This window comes from Macaca thibetana, chromosome X (assembly GCF_024542745.1).
Source record: "Macaca thibetana thibetana isolate TM-01 chromosome X, ASM2454274v1, whole genome shotgun sequence".
In the NCBI taxonomy this organism is placed as follows: domain Eukaryota; kingdom Metazoa; phylum Chordata; class Mammalia; order Primates; family Cercopithecidae; genus Macaca; species Macaca thibetana.
Genome location: NC_065598.1, coordinates 36175073 through 36193739, shown reverse-complemented (window position 1 = coordinate 36193739; position 18667 = coordinate 36175073). Strand labels below are relative to the sequence as shown.

General features: G+C 33.7%; 1 protein-coding gene across 1 annotated transcript in view; it reads right to left on the bottom strand.

Annotated features, from left to right (window-relative positions):
* The window catches only part of CFAP47 (cilia and flagella associated protein 47), a 439964-nt gene that overhangs the window by 79364 nt on the left and 341933 nt on the right, over positions 1-18667 (bottom strand). The window contains exons 55-57 of the mRNA XM_050776518.1: positions 18242-18346; positions 14582-14738; positions 4975-5073 (exon numbers count right to left, since the gene is read on the bottom strand). Of these exons, the coding sequence (XP_050632475.1) occupies positions 4975-5073; positions 14582-14738; positions 18242-18346 (361 nt within the window). The remainder of the gene's footprint in view (positions 1-4974; positions 5074-14581; positions 14739-18241; positions 18347-18667) is intronic.

Genomic DNA, 18667 nt, shown 5'->3' with positions numbered 1-18667 from the left:
AGAGAAAAAAGAATACTGCAAGTCCTATAACTTTATTAGCTTTGTAGAAGGATGTCCTTTGAAATCACAATTCACCTACACTCTTGTCTCGTTCTTGGTTATTTGACCTAATTAAATCTGTAGACAAGATAACATTTCAAAGTGAAAACCTGGCAAGTTAAGATTCTTCACTGACAGAAATACCCTTTTCTTCTTCCTGTCTAGTTCTTGTCACCAGTTTTGAATGATAACGAAAGGAACAGTGAACTTTCTAAAAACAAAATGAAGTACTTCGCTATCTATAGTATATTATAAAACTCATTGCAAGGAAATAGTTTCTAGAAACATATTTGCTTAAAGGAATAAAAGGGCTGTGAACCCTTTTCCCAATGGGAAAAATATAGTGTCAATGGCTAGAGCTCCAATCTAGGTCAACATATAACTACATCTAGATCTAATTTTACTAAACAACTGTATAAGCACAAGGAATTATAAAATTTCTGAAAGAAGGTAATATGAGAAATATTTACAGAAATTATTTTTATCCATGTCCTTTTGTAATATAGAGACTAAAATTTTTGTAAAGTCAGATTGACTGGGATGATGAATAGAGTGGCTGCTATTATGAAATGGAGCAGTAGCAGTCACACTTTGTTAGTCGTAACAGCTGTCACTCGTTCTCCCTTACTGCCTAATATTGAACAGAACTGAATAGAATGCATTGTCACATCATATGGCAAATTAGAAGGTGCAAGTTTAGAACTTCCCTGCTGAACCAGTTCATGAGAAAATAACATTTATAAAAGTATATCTCTTGGCCAAATACATGTTTGAAATACATATCACTTTCTCTATCTAAAAATACACACAGCATTAGAGAGAGAGAGAGAGAGAGAGAGAGAGAGAGAGAGAGAGAGAGAAAGGCCTAGGAAACCCTGCCATAAAGAAACTTTGTTTAGCCAAGTATTTCTCAAATTCATTTAAGCATAGAACTTAGGGTTTTTATTTGTTTTTAATTATATTTTTGTAGCTACATAGTAGGTGTATATAACTTAGTTGTTTCTGTTTCTTTGTGTTTTTGTTTTTACAACATACTTATGTAAACACTGGTCAAGGATAAGGTAATCTTTTCAGTTCTCAAATATTCACCAAAAAAAATGTTCTATGTTAATGTAGGAATACTTAGTTTTAAGGGTATAAACGCTTTGTCTGTTACATGATAGTATCCCTAGAGGTAATTTTTGTAATACTGATAGTGCCCAATGTCTTATGCCAATAGTGATATAAGAAGCCAAGCTTCCATTTCTGTTGTACTCTTAATGTTTTATGTTCCTCAAATAAGTAGGAAAAACTCCTACATCTAGTATTATAGCATGTACAAATATCAGAGTAAGCAAAAAGTTTCTATAAAATAAACAAACCCCTTTGGAGATCTTATTATATAGAGCAGCAGGGAGCACATTATGAACTGTCAAATACACTACATAGGCCGGTGTGCATTGTTTATCTTAGAAAGCAAGTCATGGCAGAAACTAGAGAAAACAATAAGAAATTCACCAAGAAACTGATTTAAATTTGAAAAAAATATTTTATGACAATAAGAAAAATGGAAATTATAATAAACTACATTTAATTTCTATTTTTCAGGCTAAAATTCTTAAAATTGGAACACAAATGTTGGTCTCTATGTTGCATAAAAATTGCATTATATACAACTACTAAATGTGGTATTTAAAATAAAAGTAGTTATTAGAAGGTTTATATTTTTGTTTTGTAAATATAGATTTTATTGACAGTCATAAATACTGTGTTTCAAAATAGTGAGGAAATGAATGTCCCTGAAAAAGAAGTTTAAATACTATAAAGATGTAGTTGTCCCCAAATGTAATTGCCATTAAGTAATTATTGGGATTTGGGAGGGGTTTGATAAAAATGTATTATAATTTTTACTAGAAGAATAAGTAGGTAAGAGAAAATAAACCATTTAAAAGACACTAGAAAGAAAGAAAGAAAATAGGAAAACAAAACCATGGGGTTTAAACTGTATGGCACTGGCATTAGATCTGAAATACAGATGCATGGAAAAGTATATATATGACCTGAATATCAGATAAGTCACATTGCAAACATAAATAGCAACAAAATAATTATTATTATTCAAGAAAAAAATGGAAAAGTGGCCAATTGAGGGGCATTCAAATTAGGTTTTCATTACATAGCAAAAAAGCACAATATAGATGAACTGAAAGAGAAAAATTGCCTACCTACCTGTAACCATTTCCTCATTAAAAGCAAAGGAGAAGAAAAAGAAAATGTAGGTGAATTTTCAATTGATTTCACAATGTGGAACGACATTGAAAGTGTGGAATCAATGGAAGAAATGTTAAAAACAGAAAATGGCTCAAGTATTTAATGAATCAGTAAAATTAAGTATCAGCAGACGTATAAATAGTTGCCACAAATATAACAATATTATTTGACATGAAGGCAGTTTTCAATTTTTTGCTATTATAAAAAATGCAATATCAAGTGTATTTATTCATACATTAACCATACTTTGAATATATCTTTGTTTTAATTTTTAATTTTTGCTGGTATCTGGTAGGTATATATATCCATGGGGTATATGGCATATTTTGATACAGGCAAAGAATGTGTGATAATCACATCAGGGTAAGTGGGATATCCATCACTTCAAGCATTTATGCTTTGTGTTACAAATAGTCCAATTATACCCTTTCAGTTATTTTTAAATGTACAATTAAATTATTTTTTACTATAGTCACTTTGTTGTGTTAGGAAATACTAGAACTTATTCACTCTTTCTATTTTTTGGTACCCATTAACCCTCCCCTCTTCTCCTCATGGCCCCACCCCCACCCATTACTCTTCCCAGTCTCTGGTAACCATCATTCTACTCTCTATCTCCATGAGTTCGATTGTTTTATTTTTAGATCCCACAAATAAGTGAGAACATGAGAAGTCTGTCTTTCACTTAACATAATGACCTCCAGTTTTATCCATGTTGTTGCAAATGGCACTCTCTCTCCCTCTCTTTTATGGCTGAATAGTACTACATTGTGTATATGTACCACATTTTTTTTATCCATTCATCTGTTCATGGACACTTAGGTTACTTCCAAATCTGGGCTATTGTGAATAGTGCTGCAATAAACATGGAAGTACAGATATCCCTTCAATATACTGATTTCCTTTCTTTAGGGTATATACCCAGCAGTGGGATTGCTGGATCATATGGTAGTTCTAGTTTTAGTTTTCTGGGGAACCTCCAAACTGATCTTCACAGTAGTTGTACTACTTTACATTGCAACCAACAGAACTGGCATTACTAGGTCAAAAGAATTACAGTTGCAAAGTTTCTTTTAATACGTTACAAAGAGTGCTTTCCAAAAACTATGTAGTAATTCGTATTCCCACAAGTACTGTTTGCTTATTCCAGCTTCACTATAGAAACATTAGCGATTGTAGTTCCATTAAAAGACAAAAACAAACTTAAAAAAAGGGAAACAAATCTAGATGGTCATTTTAAAAAATCACTATCTGATTATTAGTGACATTGAACATATGTTAAACCATTTTTTGGCCATTTGTACTTTCGCTTTTGTGAACTGTTGTTCATATTCCTTTTAATGCATTGCAAAGAAATAGCAAAAATTTTGAAATACAAAAAGATTCAGGTATGCAATTAAGCAATGATTTTGATTCTTTGTAAGTTAATTTTTCTGAATTGCACTCTCCATAATTCAGTGAGAATAATAATAACACCCACCTGTCCCTTGAAGTTGTAGAAAATGAATTGAATTAATGACATTTAGGATGTTTTTATAAATGGCTACAGAAAATGTAAGAGAAATTAACCCATTCTTATTGAAATGTTAGTAGTGGTTATTTATTTCAGTTAGTATTTTTGTATTAATTATGTTAAGATAATTCATATATTATATTTACCAAAACAATTATGTTTTGTATTTTTAAAACATTATCATTGTTAAGCAAATTCATACGTTTTTAGCTTTAGATTTTTAAGAAACTTCGTTAGTTCTTAGAATTTTTCCTATTCATCAACACACAGGTGGGGTGGTTAATATATAGAAGAAATAGATATAGCCTGGGCGCAGTGGCCCATGCCTGTAATCCCAGCACTTTGGGAGGCCAAGACAGGTGGATCACCTGAGGTCAGGAGTTCGAGACTAGCTTGACCAGTATGGTGAAACCCAATCTCTACTAAAAATACAAAAATTAGTCACGCGGGATGGTGTGTGCCTGTAGTCCCAGCTACTTGGGAGGCTGAGACAGGTGAATTGCTCGAACCCGGGAGGCAGAGGTTGCAGTGAGCCGAGATTGCGCCACTGCACTCCAGCCTGGGCAACAGAGTGAGTCTCCATCTCAAAACAAAACAAAACAAAACAACAACAAAAATAGTCTCAAAAACAAAACAAAACAAAACAAAACAACAAAAATGTATACCCTGCAATAAATTCACAGTGAAACAGTAGTTAAAACTACTGATACTTTTTATTAGTATTAAAACTACTGATACTACTTTTTATTAGTATCAGTATACTACTTTTTATTAGTATCAGTAGTTTTAACACACTATTTATAATTTTCTGAAATCTTTCTTGACTCATATAACCATGTGTTAAGTGGTATGCTATTCAACCATGGAAAATTTCAAAGTTAAAATACTTGGCAAATCTTACTTATGTTCTGAGGAATTAAAAATAATACAAATGTAATGAATATGTGTGTGTGTGTGTGTGTGTGTGTGTGTGTGTGTATATATATATATATATATAAAGGTTTTGCCATCCATCCATGTTTTTCTGTCAACTTACTAAAATTTGTTCCAAAATTTTAAAACTATATTTTTAATTTGTGTTAAATATTTACTCAGGCAATAGACATATATTTCATTATCTCTGAAATGCAACAACAAACAGAATGATAGAATGTAAGGTAGAAATCCTGTACCTTGTATTTCACTCACAGAACTAAATCTGAAGGCAGGACTCTCATAGATGAAGCTATCCCAGCAATGATCAATGACAAGATTCCTGGGATGTTCCACACCTAATTAAAAAATAAAGAGATATTACACTTCAATGTCATATTCAAGAAGAAAAACAGCATTGGAGATGGAAATAGAATAAAAATTATCCTCTAATAGGAAACTTATAAGATGAATATCTTTCAAAGTATATTTTAAAATGAGATTTAAATTGTATTTTTGAAGAACATATTTAATAATATAAATGGCTTTATCTATGATGTTTAAAAAAATAAACTCATAAATTCTTGGAACTTTCAGGTGGACACAGTGGCATGTGCCTATAATTCCAGCTACTGGGTAGTCTGAGGCAGGAAGATTGCTTGAGGCCAAGAGTTCAAGGCCAGTCTGGGCAACATAGCAAGACCACATCTCTATATTTTAAAAATCTTCGAATTTTAATTTGAACTACTCAACAAGCAGATACTAAGAGTGAACTACTCAACAAGCAGATATTAAGAGTCTATTTGAGCCTGCTATTTAAAAATAGATTGTACTGATGAATACAGCTGGCCTTCTGTATCCATGGGTTCCACATCCATGGATTCAACCAAAGGCAGATTGAAAATCTTCAAAAAATAACGGATGGTTTTTCCTGGTCTTTATTCCCTACATCATACACTATGACAACTATTTATATAGCATTTACATTGCATTAGGTATTCTAAGTAATCTAGAGATGATTTAAAGTATATGAGAGTGTATGTGTAGGTTACATGCACACATTCTGCCATTTTGTGTCAGGGACATGGGGATTCACGGATTGTGATATCCTTGGAGGTTCTGAAATCTATCCACTATGGACACAGAAGGATGGCCTATATATAAATATGCACAAATAGACAACATTTATCCAATGTTAACAATAAGTTTAAACCAATAAATACAAAAATATGTTTATTAATTCTCTATTTAAAAGATAAGCTCTACTTACATTAAAAATATGAGTTGATGGTGCTAAGTGGTTACATTTCAAATGTAAATATATATATATGTTGAAGGAAATGCCAAAAGATATTTACTAACAGTGGTATATGATAAAAGGGAAACATGTTTTGAGATCATTGTATATAGATCAGTGTTTCTAAAAGTGGAGTCTTCTGACAACCTGCACTGGAATAGCTTGTGATGGCAGGGCCTCACCCCAGCCCTTATGAATCAGAATAAATGAATGTGGACCTGGGAATATGAATTTTGATAAGCTCTCAAATATTGTTTACTGAATTTGGAGTGTTATTAATCAAGAATCAAATAAAACAAGTTTCAAATGTTAAGGTAACTTATCAGCATCTAAAAATAAAATAATTGTAAGCAAGTAGAGTCTCAGATTACTCACCAAAAATGGTTGTAATTATTCTACATCTACTTTCTATTAGTACAATAACATTAACTATTTCTCATGAGCAAAATAAACTAAGACAAATAATCCAATTAAACTGAGTTATAAAGACTTAATATATTTGATACCCCAACTTCCCCGCCAAAAAGTCTCAAATTTCTCAATACTATCTATTTATTAATTCAAATGTTTTAAAAGTTGCATGTCTGAATTTGGGAGGGATTTTTAGGTTCCGGGAGTTTTTCTTACACCAATTTATCTTTCTTCTTAAGTATAAAACCATGCTCATCCTGACTGGCAATTTGCAATGATTACTACATATATTACATAAATATTTGTTCAACTCTGGATCTACTTTAGATAAGACTCAGAGGACCTCCAGGGATTTTCATAACTAATTCTACCATGTGAAATGAAATGCACTGTTATTTCTTCTCCACATCATGTAAGTGTGATTAACTTATAATTATGCGACATTGTGCACTTTATTACTTTACTGCTGGTGAACATCATGGCCATAATTAACCCAAAGCCAAAAAGAATGCATCAATGTACTTTGTTTTCATTGACTAATTCTCATATGAAAGTTGATATCCGTAAAACTAATATATTATGTTAATTAGTAAGCCTAGTTTTATTCAGTGCTATTTTGTTTTGCACCAATAAACTACCGATATATAAAACAGAATTCATTTTTATTTAAATATTTGAATCAGATCACTAATATTGCATTTAAATTTGGATTGAATAGAAAGTGAATAATTTCCAGACGATAGCTATTTTAATAGAAAAGTAATCAAAACAGTTTTGTATTCATTAATTACTGATTCACTCATTTACACAACTTTTAAGTATACAGTCCATGCTGAGTGCCATACAAAATCAAAAACAATGAATGTATTTATGTGGGTGTATGTTTGCAGATACATATACATATGTTTTCTCCACATGGGGGATAGTTTTGGAATGCACATACAACAGTTTCCAGCATGAAATAGATGCTCAATGATCGACTATTAAAAGACTGCTAACAAAGGTTTAGAACATTGAATGAAGATGTGTCCTTAAATGTGTAATATGTGTAAATCAGCCCCTAACTTCTAATGTTTCATCTCAGTTGCTTACTTTCATTCATGGCTACCCTTTCTTTCTCCGCCTTTATTCCCATCTGAGCAGGGTCGAAACTTGAGAGATGCGGTCTTGGGTAGGGGACATAATTACGGATGAGAAAATACTGTGAGAATTGTGTCCATGGACACCAGTCACTGAGCGAGGGTACACGTCCAGGAAGCCAAAGCATGTATGTACACGACAGGATGTATGTACAGGGTGTATGTACACACAGGACATATGTATGTGTACAAAGCATATATATACACAAGAGGAAGCCAAAGCATGTATATATTAGGCCAAGCCAGTGTTGGATGGCAGAGTGAAAAAGAGGAGAGACAGCTGAGAAAATGTGAAACGAATGGCAGTAGGGGCATTTCTTAGGGACTTTGGATGGAATGGAGGGAGGCCTGTTCCCCTAAGATCCAAGGGGAGATGTCAAAGAGAGGGGCAAGTGCCATATTTTAGATCATGTAACCGGCTTTAAAACTACCATCTCTGAGCAGATAAAAAATTGAGTGGTCCTAAAGAGGGCAGTCAGACACAATGAGCTCAACATGCTGTTCCACCGCTTACTCACTGTATGGCTTTGGGGAGTTTTTCAGCCTGAGGTTCCTCATTGGAAAGGCAGGAATAGTGACTTCCAGGATTTTGGGGGGAGTTTGGGTACAGTCATGTTGATAAAGCTCAAGTGTGGTAACATAAAGGGATCTTAATAAATCCTAGCTACCCAGACTGTTTGAAAGCTATTCTGCAGCATCCTGCTCCTCATGGGATTCATTAATGGTTTACTTTAGAGACATCTTTACTATCCTCAGGTTGTTTAGGTCCCTCCTCTCTTGCCACCCTATCTTATTAACCTTTTGAAACTGGCATGGCTTCAAATATGTACGGATGTCTGAAACATTATCTTCTCTACACCTTGCCTTGGGTAATGTTCAACTGAAAGCTCTTTCGAACATTCTCTCTGTGGGCTGGGTGCAGTGGCTCATAAGCCCAGCAATTTGGGAGGCCAAGGAAGGCGGATCACTTGAGGTCAGGAGTTCCAGACCAGCCTAGGCAACATGGCAAAACATCGTCCCTACAAAACATATAAAAAAATTAGCTGGACATGGTGGCACATGCCTGTGGTCCCAGCTACTGGGAAGGGTGGAGTGGGAGAATCATCTGAGCCCGGGAGGTGCAGGCTGCAGTGAGCTGAGATTGTGCCTCTGCACTCTAGCCTAGGTGACCAAGTGAGACCCTGTCTCAAAACAAAACAAAAAATTCCCCCCTGTTCCTGTTACAGGTTGCACATCTCCTTGCGTGAAGAGTTCTATTCCTAAGTTGGGTATATCACAAAAATATGAAATACAAAAAAAGATGAATTAGAATAATTTTTTAGAAAGTTGAAACAAGATTAGGGACACCATCTGCAGTCAAGGATGAGACACAGTATGGTCATGTCACTTACTTGGAATAAGCCAAAATGTTTTCTTAGAAACCAATATACTGAGGAAAAATGTAGTGACATAATCAGGTTCCACAGTACAAAAACCAGACAATTGCTCAAAAGAGGCAACCATTCTTCCTGATACTAACAGCTGATTCTTAAAAAGATTTCATTTAAAAAGATTGCAATGTAATAAGAAAGGCTTTGATGTACTGATCTTCACCAGTACATCATGATGACCTCCTTAAAATATTTCTATGCAATCTGGTGTTATGGGTAAACGACATCACGAAACAGTGAAATTCACTGAACACAATTCTTAATGTGGTTGGGAGAGGGTGTAGTTGATTTCAAGTACTGGGCTTTTGGCTCCTTCTATTTAATCTGTTAAATAGATTTCAGACCACTCACAGAAACAGATTGCAAGTCTTTCCTGTAATTCTTTACTATCTCTCCACTCGAGCTTTTCAGTTTTATATATAACTAGGTGAACAGTTAGTGAGAAATTGTTCTGCCTGCTTACTGAGAAGCCATGTGCAAAGGTATACAGAAACCTGGCTTTGCATAGTTGGGATTTTAATCTTACTTCCTTCACTTAATAGCTCTGTGATCATGAACAAGTTGTTAAGCCTCTCCATTAATCAATTTTATCCTCCTTAAAAACAGATATAATGACGATTTCAGAGGGTTCCTGTCTTAGTTGGGGTTTCCTCAGAAGTTGTTATTTGGGATGTCACCTCAGGAAATGTCAGTAGGGAAGTGCAAAAGTGAGACAAAGATTAGGACTACAATGAATGGTGTATTATAAAGGAAGTTACTACTGTGGATACATGAGGTTCAAGGCAGCTAGGGAACTCTGAGAGCCAGTGCAGAACACACATCTCAAAGGTATACTGCTCAGGGGAATGGGAACTGTTATATTTTTCCACCACTCCCTGTCATCCATAGGTTGAGGAAAAATTAACTCACTAGGGCAGCCAGAGGAAATACCCAAAAGAGTTATGGGTGTTGGTAGCTGGACAATGGCCCAGATAAATACTAGTTGCATATTTCTTGTCCTGAGATAACATAAAGAATCACACACATGAAGTGCTCAGTATAGTCTTTATAACTGGTAACTATCATGTATCCCCAGATTCAATCACAACTATGCATCACCTGTTAAATTACAAGGGCACCATATGCCTTAACTGAAAGTTAAGTTAAAGGTCGGGTTCACACCCTCATGTGCAAATTGTGGAGCATAACAAGTATTTATGCTTGAGTGAATGGGAAGCCACTCTACTAAGTAATTCCCTGTGAATGGTGCCAAAATTCTCCTTAGGAAATAATGGTAAGTTTGTTGTAATGCACAGACCAGTGTGTGCCCAAGGTGCTCAATTTCTTCTCCAAATAGCACAACCACAATAATATTTAGCATCAGACTATTTTAAGATGGATATAACAAAACACTCATCTTGAGTGTTAAAAATATCAGGAATATAGGTAAGCCTCTAGAAACATAGTTTTAGGCAACATAGTATAGTTGTCTGAAGAAAAAGTAGTCTGGAAACATGAAACATTAAATATGTTTGCCAAAGAAACAGATTCTCAGACTTTTGGGAAAACTCTAGGTATATATTGTGAACTTTTCTGCTACCTGTGGTCATGGACTTTTCCACTGTTACTGGCTTAAATCTTCTGAGCTTTGCTTCTCAATTCCAGTTCTCCCCCAACCCATCCATATCCATCATCCACAAATAATTCTAGAGTCAGCATTCAAAATGCGGGTTATAAAGTACAGCTAATCTTTTGAAAACTCTCATTATCTAGAGGATAAAAGTTGGATTCCTTATGATAGTATTTAAGACTTTTTCAATATCCTAACATATCTCCTCTCTCTTTTGCCTCTCTCTCTCAGATAGATATGCAGATAGATGATACATAGATAGAAAGATGATAGATTGATAGGCAGATAGATAGATAGCATTAAAGAGTTTAGCCTAAAACTGCCTCTTTACATATTTTAAGTTCAACCCAAAGGTTTCTCTGTACATAGAGAACTATAAGCTATACGGAACTGTAAACAGACTACAAGCCTACTCTTGTGCCAATCACTGAGGTTTGGCCAATCAGAGGTTGCCAACTGTTCAAACCATGTTCAAATAAGGCAAACTCAGAGCTGTAACCAATTCGGCTGTTTTTGTACCTCCCTTCTGTTTTCTGTATGTCACGTTCCTTTTTCTGTCCATAAATCTTATACCACATGGCTATGCTGGTTACTGGGCCTACTCTGGCTTAGGAGGCTGCCTGATTCATGAATCAGTATTTGCTCAATTAAACTCTGTTAAACTTAATTCGGCTTAAATTTTTCTTCTATCACTACACAGACGGAGTTAGAAATACATAAAATATATAAAGATCTTCAAATTCACTACTTTTTCTAAGAAGGCAGCGTTTTCAGAATTTCAGACTGACTATCAAACTTCCGGGTTGCCCAATTCTCTGTCTTTTCTCCTGCTAATATCTTGGCTATTTCTATTTTTATACTTCTCCCAGAAATAATGCCTTTTGATATTCCAAAGATCTTTGGTACTTAGTTTCTACTGTGTTATCTCTAAGTTTTAGAAATTTGGGTATTTTATTTATGGTCCAGTCATTCAGCAGACAAGCATCAAAAGCCTGCTCTGTCTTATTTGCTCAAGTTACTAATAGATCATGCCTGCAAAGATCTCACAAATATTGTGGGATTAACAAATATTAGCTACAATGAGTGTGACAAATATTTAAATCAAGCTATGTACAAGTTGCCATGCTATCCATAAGGGGAAGAAATCATTCCAGGATTTGCAGCTAATGAGGAGGGAGGGAGAGAGAGAGAGAGAGAGAAATGAGGAATGCAGGATGCAGGATCTGAAATGCTGTGAGGTTCCTCACACCAGCAAGGAACCATTTGGTGAGATGAGTCTTGTTATCAACTTGCCTAAGAAATTTTTTAAAGTTCTGTAGAATCTGTAAGAAAATTTACATCTTCTTTTAAAAGCCAAAATGAGATTGCCTACTGCTATCATGAAATAATTTAAAGACATTTACAAATATTTAAATGAGAAGGTATTTGATATGGTCTAGCTTTGTGTCCCCACCACCCAAATTTCATCTTAAATTGTAATCCCCAGGTGTTAAGGGAGGAATCTTATGGGAACTGACTGGATTATGGGGTGGTTTATCCCATGCTGTTCTCATGAGAGTGAGTGAATTTGTATGAGATCTGATGGTTTTATAAGTGTTTGATATTTCCTCCTACACACTTGATCTCTCTCCCCTGCCGCCATGTTAACATATGCCTGTTTTTTTTTTTTCCATTATGATTGTAAGTTTCCTGAGGCCTCCCCAGTCATGAAGAACTGTGAGTCAATTAAACCTCTTTCCTTTATAAATTACCAAGTCTTGGTATTTCTTTATAGCAGTGCAAAAATGAACTAATACAGTATTAATCTCTACTTTTAATGAGTATATTTTGCATATATATTAAATATTTTAATTCTTCTCATCAGTCATGTTTTTCTGTAGACCCTGTTTTTCTGTAGATCAAATTGTGAGGCTTAGCCACCAACGACTATAAGCACAAGTAGATACGTAGATAATGCATTAAAAAAACCCACAAAAGGGAGAAGGATAAGAATATAGCAGAAAGGGAGATGCCATCACCAACAAAGGGGAAAGATGTTCTTTTTCACATAGGATAGGGAGACAGAGAAAGAGAAATAAGACATCAAAGGTCTGTGAATCTTCCTTTGTCTCACATCTCCTCAGGTTTAAGGAAGAAGCGGGAGAAACAAAGCCTGAACATTTGCCCGAGAGAGTGAGTTTACTTAAAAGAGACTGTTTTGAACTGCAAAAGACTGATCAATTTTTAATTGTCAAGCTTACTATGTTTAATTGTTACATAGCAGAAAGAAATGTATAGCAATGTTAGAAAATTAGAAAGTTACATTATTTTAAAATTTATTTTTAATGTTAAAATCTTAATCCAAATTTGTTTTTATTAACATGCTCATAGTTATAAAGTAATTTGGCTGCACCTATCCTGAATAATTCCATTCCCTGGAAAGATCCATTGATATGTCTTGTGTGCTCACATTCTAGAAATTCTGTGCCCAACAATTGGTATAAATATCACAAAGACATATTTTTTGGTGCATATCTAAATTTATGATTTAAATCCCAGCCAAACACAATAACTTTTATATTTAATTTTGTCAGTTCCATGTTCCTTTTTCTCTAACAGTTATTTCAAACCACCACTCCACTCTTCAAATTCTCTACTATATCTCTTTTCCTCAGCAGATAAAAATGTAAATATATGACTGCTCCTAATTCCAAAGCCCTTCGACTACCTACCAATTTATTGACATCCATATTTGTTTTATTTTACCCCCACCCGAGGAAGAAATCCTCTCCTGTTCAGTTCTTTCTTTACCTCTGCTCTGATTCCAACCCTCCTAGACCCTTAGCCTATCAGTTAAACCTTACATCATTTATATCTTTAACTCCTGCTCCACCCTGGCTTCTCCCTTCTGCTTATACATATGCTCAAGTCTTTTCCATCTTAAAATACTAATTTCCTTGAGCTTGCAGTCAACATTTATTAAACACCACATGCCTCTCCTGATCACAGTCAAAATTCTTATAAGGGAATTTTACATGAGATGAAATTACTTTCTTAATATTTAAAATTATTTCAATCCAAGAAGATGAAGAAATGATGGAAAAGCACCAAAGTGCAACAGTTAAATGACATGTTCAGCTTCAACATCAATCAAAAATTTGCAATGATGATAAAATATAATGTTCTTTCAATCAGATTAATGGAGATTAAAGACAATGTTATTACCCAGGGCTTACACAGTTCTGGAAAATAGGTAATGTCTATATTATACTCCTAATTGCAGCATGAATTGCAAAGGTATAAACATTCTGGAGAGTAAGTTGGTCATGCATATAAAAAATCACAAAATATATAACTTTAACCCAATAATTGCACTAATAATATTTTGAGTAGAAGTAGTAATAATAGTTGAAAAGATAAATTGGTAATGCTTGATATTAGATTGAAAATGTGTTTCAAAAAATTCATGCTGAGTTAATTTTTAATTCAGACTCACATTATTTATTTGTTTAATATAAAGTGATCAAACTCTTCAAATAATCTAATTAAAAACACGCACCCTCAACATGGCATAAAAAAAGGACAAGACTAGTTGAAGCCAAAATTTATTCCAAATATGTTGTCTCTTTATTAAGAAAATGTAAAAATGAAACAAAATCACAATATCAGAATTTCTATAAAGTTTTGAGGAATAAGCATTGGCATATTTGAAAAATATCATAAGAATCTTACAGATCTACTAATTTACATATTTGGGTTTACAGATCAAATTGGAAGAACTTGATTTGTTAAATAGATATCTAATTCTGATTCTGTACCATTATGAGCTGTGATTTCAGCCAAAATACTGCATCTCTCAAATCTTGTTTTCTCTTTTATAAGATAATTTGCTCTACAGATTTCTAGAGTATTCATTTGTTCTAAAATGTTTTGATTCTATGATAAAATAAGTCTGATAAATACCTATAAAATAACATGTAAAATATCAGAAAAACAACTTACTTGTCAGTGTGATATCAATGAGGACATCTTCCGTTGTGGGATTTTTGAAAGGTATAACAATAGATGACTGAAGACCAATGCGTGTGATTATTCTTTCTGTGTCTAGAGGCTGGGGAAATAGTCCTACTCCAGATAAGTAGAATTTCCATTCTGTAAACTGTTTGAAGATAATTATTTATAACATATGTGTCCTAACTGCATATACTTTATTTGCAATACTTAATAAGTATAATGCATATAAAAATCTGGACAGATAAGAAAAGTTTTGTTGCTAAAAAGCATTGCTTTATTTTTCCTTTCTTTTCCAAATTCCTTTTAATTTTATGGAAAAATAATTCTATGTATTTTTACATTGAGGCAGAAGAGGGCAAAAGTGCAATATTCAAATATCAAAATATTTCAATGCACATAAAGTTATTATAGCAACATAAAAGAGAAAGTTCAATGGAAAATCTGGCACTTCTGTTCAAGTTTTTTTTTAAACAAACTTGGTACCAAACGCTGCATGTAGTTTCCAAACTCTTTGGGTGAATTTCAAATGAAATTCAGATAGCTACCACATTAAGGCAAAGAAGATGAGGCACAGATTGAAGCTCCAATAAAAGGAAAAACATACAACTGCATGCCATATTATTTACCCCCATCATCGAGCCCAGTGCATTATCTCTTATTGCATGATATGGATAAATGAATAAAAATTTATGTGAAGGAGATTGAATGTGGTTATTATTTTTATCTAAGTTTCGTAAGCACATAAAGCTCCGTTTGAAAATCTCTTTGTAGTTTAGGATAAAAGTCCCTTCAAAGTACAGTAGACTGTGACTCAGTTCTAGGGTCTCTTAAACTTCTGCAACAAACACTTTGCTAATGTTGCAGATGAATAAAAGGATCACAAACAATGTCCTACTTTATAATATCTCAAACTGTATAGATGTTTCCAAGCTTAAATTCCAATAAAAAGAGGGAAGCTTGCTTTAAGATTACTTCAAATAAGGAGAAGTAGTGAAAGCAAACTCATAAAATCCTGCCTCCTTAGTAGAGAGAATTAAAGGAAAATTTCATCTGGATATTATCTTCAAATGACTATATTACTATTAGTCACAGATTTGACTAGCATAATGTAAATTCACTGTATTTTCAATAATAATGTCCTAACTTGATTTCACAAAATTGACTGACTAAAGTCAAGCATCAGAGTTCAAGCATCAGCAAATTAAAACGTGTTAAGAATAATCAGAACTTTCCATAGCCACAGGCTACAAAGATCATAGACTCATGCTGGATTGTAAAACCACTCTGATTTTATAACTTCTTCCTTAATGTTTGCTATTCTGACCTTTAGATGAAACAAACCATACAATCAAGTATGAATGAAATATACAAGGCACCTATTTGAAAATGAAAAGGAAGCATCTGAAAACTAAGAAAGAAAATCTCAGAACATAATCTTTGAAACCAAAGAGAAGTTATAATTTACCACATTTGCTGCTTACTAGTGCTCCACTTATTCTGTTATGTAGTAATGTAATTTAATTTAGAGACTCTGGTTGCATAAAATATAAGTTCATGATATTTGCAGCTGTGATGTCCTGACCAAATTAATCACAGGATTCAAAATCTGCACAAACAATTTGAACTTAACCCAAACCCTAACCGTAACTGAATGGTTAGATTTTTTACAATGCAGAGCTTTTCACATGAATTGAAACCAGAAGCAGATGAAGCAGATAATGAACCATAGCTATTTCCCTCAATCCAGCAAAGAAGTACCATCAGAAATAAAGCTTACCCTGTAAGAACAGCCATTAGTCGGCTTTAGATTAATCAGCTAATCAGCTGTGTGTGTCAGTTTAGATAGATTTAATCAGTTAAATCAAAAGAGGGATGGAAATCTATATGGCTATTTCCCTAATGGTAAAAAGTTATTCCAAACTCAGAAAAATAAACTCTAAAGTTTATTTTAAAAAAACATATTCTTTAGATGCCTGTTCATACATAATGCATACCACATTTTCAAAAGTTTATGAAGTAGTTTTTCTTGCAAAAGATGTCAACTGGATGAATTAAATAAAAGAGGAAGACGTAAATGATTCAATGATAAATAGGGCAAGAAAAATCATCAACGTTACAGCAATGTATTGAAAAGGTTGAGGAGGTCTAGACCTGGTAGCTGAAAGCATGAATTATTGATTGAAGTCTAATCATAGCTGAATCCTTATAGATTTGCTACAAGTTGGAAGGAGATATTCAGAGTGACTGAAATTAACCATCAGTGTTCAACTAACTCATAGAAGGTTTGAACTGATTATTTTCTTGTTTGAGCCTTTTTGTGTTTGATGAAGAATTTAGCATTCAACTTCTAGGCTAGGATTTTTTAAAGCTATTAAGCTCCAGAACTGATTATCTCCCTACTGAGTTCTAAGACTGTCCTTGAATAGATATGCTTTCCACTAGAAATACAAGCAAAAAAATTGTCTCCAGTAATTATGATGAAGGGGTTCTAATCCTGCTATGTAGCAATCGCTTAAAAGAACAGCCTCGTTAAAATTACTTGTCTGAAAGAAAATAATGTCCATTATATATTTTCTTCTGTGTGAGAGGATTACTGTTTGTCTCCTTTAATATTTTTGAAAAAGAAGCATATTTCTATAGTATTTGTCTCAGGTCATGTGTTAACTGGTCATTACAATATTTAGACAATTTAACAGCCTCAAAACAAATTTTCTAAAAATAAATCAAAAAAATTTTTGGAAACGAAGATACTTCAGTTACCCATAGGCCCTGTACTGACATGGAGACCCCTGTATTATATTTGATTCCACTGCCCCTCAGATATCAGGGTTCTGTAAGCTCCTTGATGTCTTCTAAGATATAAAGTACTTTCCTCCATTTGCTTTCCTCCCCATGAACATTTGAAGAAGTAAAAATAATATAAATGTAAAATTTTACATAAAATTTTAATTGGCAGTAAGAGAGTTACAATCACTTTGCTAACTAAGTAGCTGTGAAAAGTAGATATAAAGATGAGCTGAAACCAGATTATCCTGGATTCAGGTCATACCTTAACCTTTTACTAGTTGCCTGATTTGAATTTCTCTGTGTCTCAGATTCCTGATGCATAAAATAGGATTGATAACAGTACTTCCATTATAGGACTATGGTGAGAATGAACTGGGATTATTCTTAGAATGACATGGGATACATTTAGAGATTGTCAAAAAGTGATAAACTATTGTTTTTAAAAATTAATACTTCGGAACACTGTTCAGATAAAATGCAGTGGAAAAAAATAACAAATATTTACAAATTGCACTCTATATTTTATATGTAAGTTTATGGAAAGTTGAGTAGTAAAACTCAAGTTAGAAAATTAACATAAATGCCAGTGATTTGCCATGTACATTAAAATATCTGTGTTTTAAATCTGGGTATATATTTCTCTTCATTCCACTGATCTATGTATTTAAAAATAACCTTCTTCAGATGTCTGCATATACACAATGCATATTGTATTTTACAAAAATCATTTAACTAATTAACTTATAATTAACTTGTTTTACTTGCAAAATAGGATAATTGAATGAATGATGAATTATATTTATTTATATATTGATTTAAAATTTCATTAACGTGGCTTGGTCCGAGAATACTCTATCATACCTGAGCACAGTAGAAGTTGATGCAAGCTTGATGATCAGTTCTTCCAAGTGCAGAAGGATAAAAGAGAACAGGTAAGTCTGTGGTGGAGTGAGGAGATATGATCAGCTGTGTAAATGGAAAAAGGAAAAGAGGAACAAAAATTAATACCCATTTGGTTTGAGCTGGTATATTTGTGTACTAGGTATATGCAGGGTCGATGTTTGTGTGATTAATGTGTTGCCTTGCACACATTATCTGTTCTCAGTGTGCCTGCTCCTGGAACACTGTTCAAAGGGCCCGTGTTAAAGAGTGTTCAGGGGTGATCACATCATGTTCTTATCTAAGAAAATCACCACATGGAGGACTCATTCTGTAAAAGGAAGTCAGGGTTAATTTTTTAAGCTGAGTTTGAACCTTCAATAAAAGACATACACATTTTATGTAAGA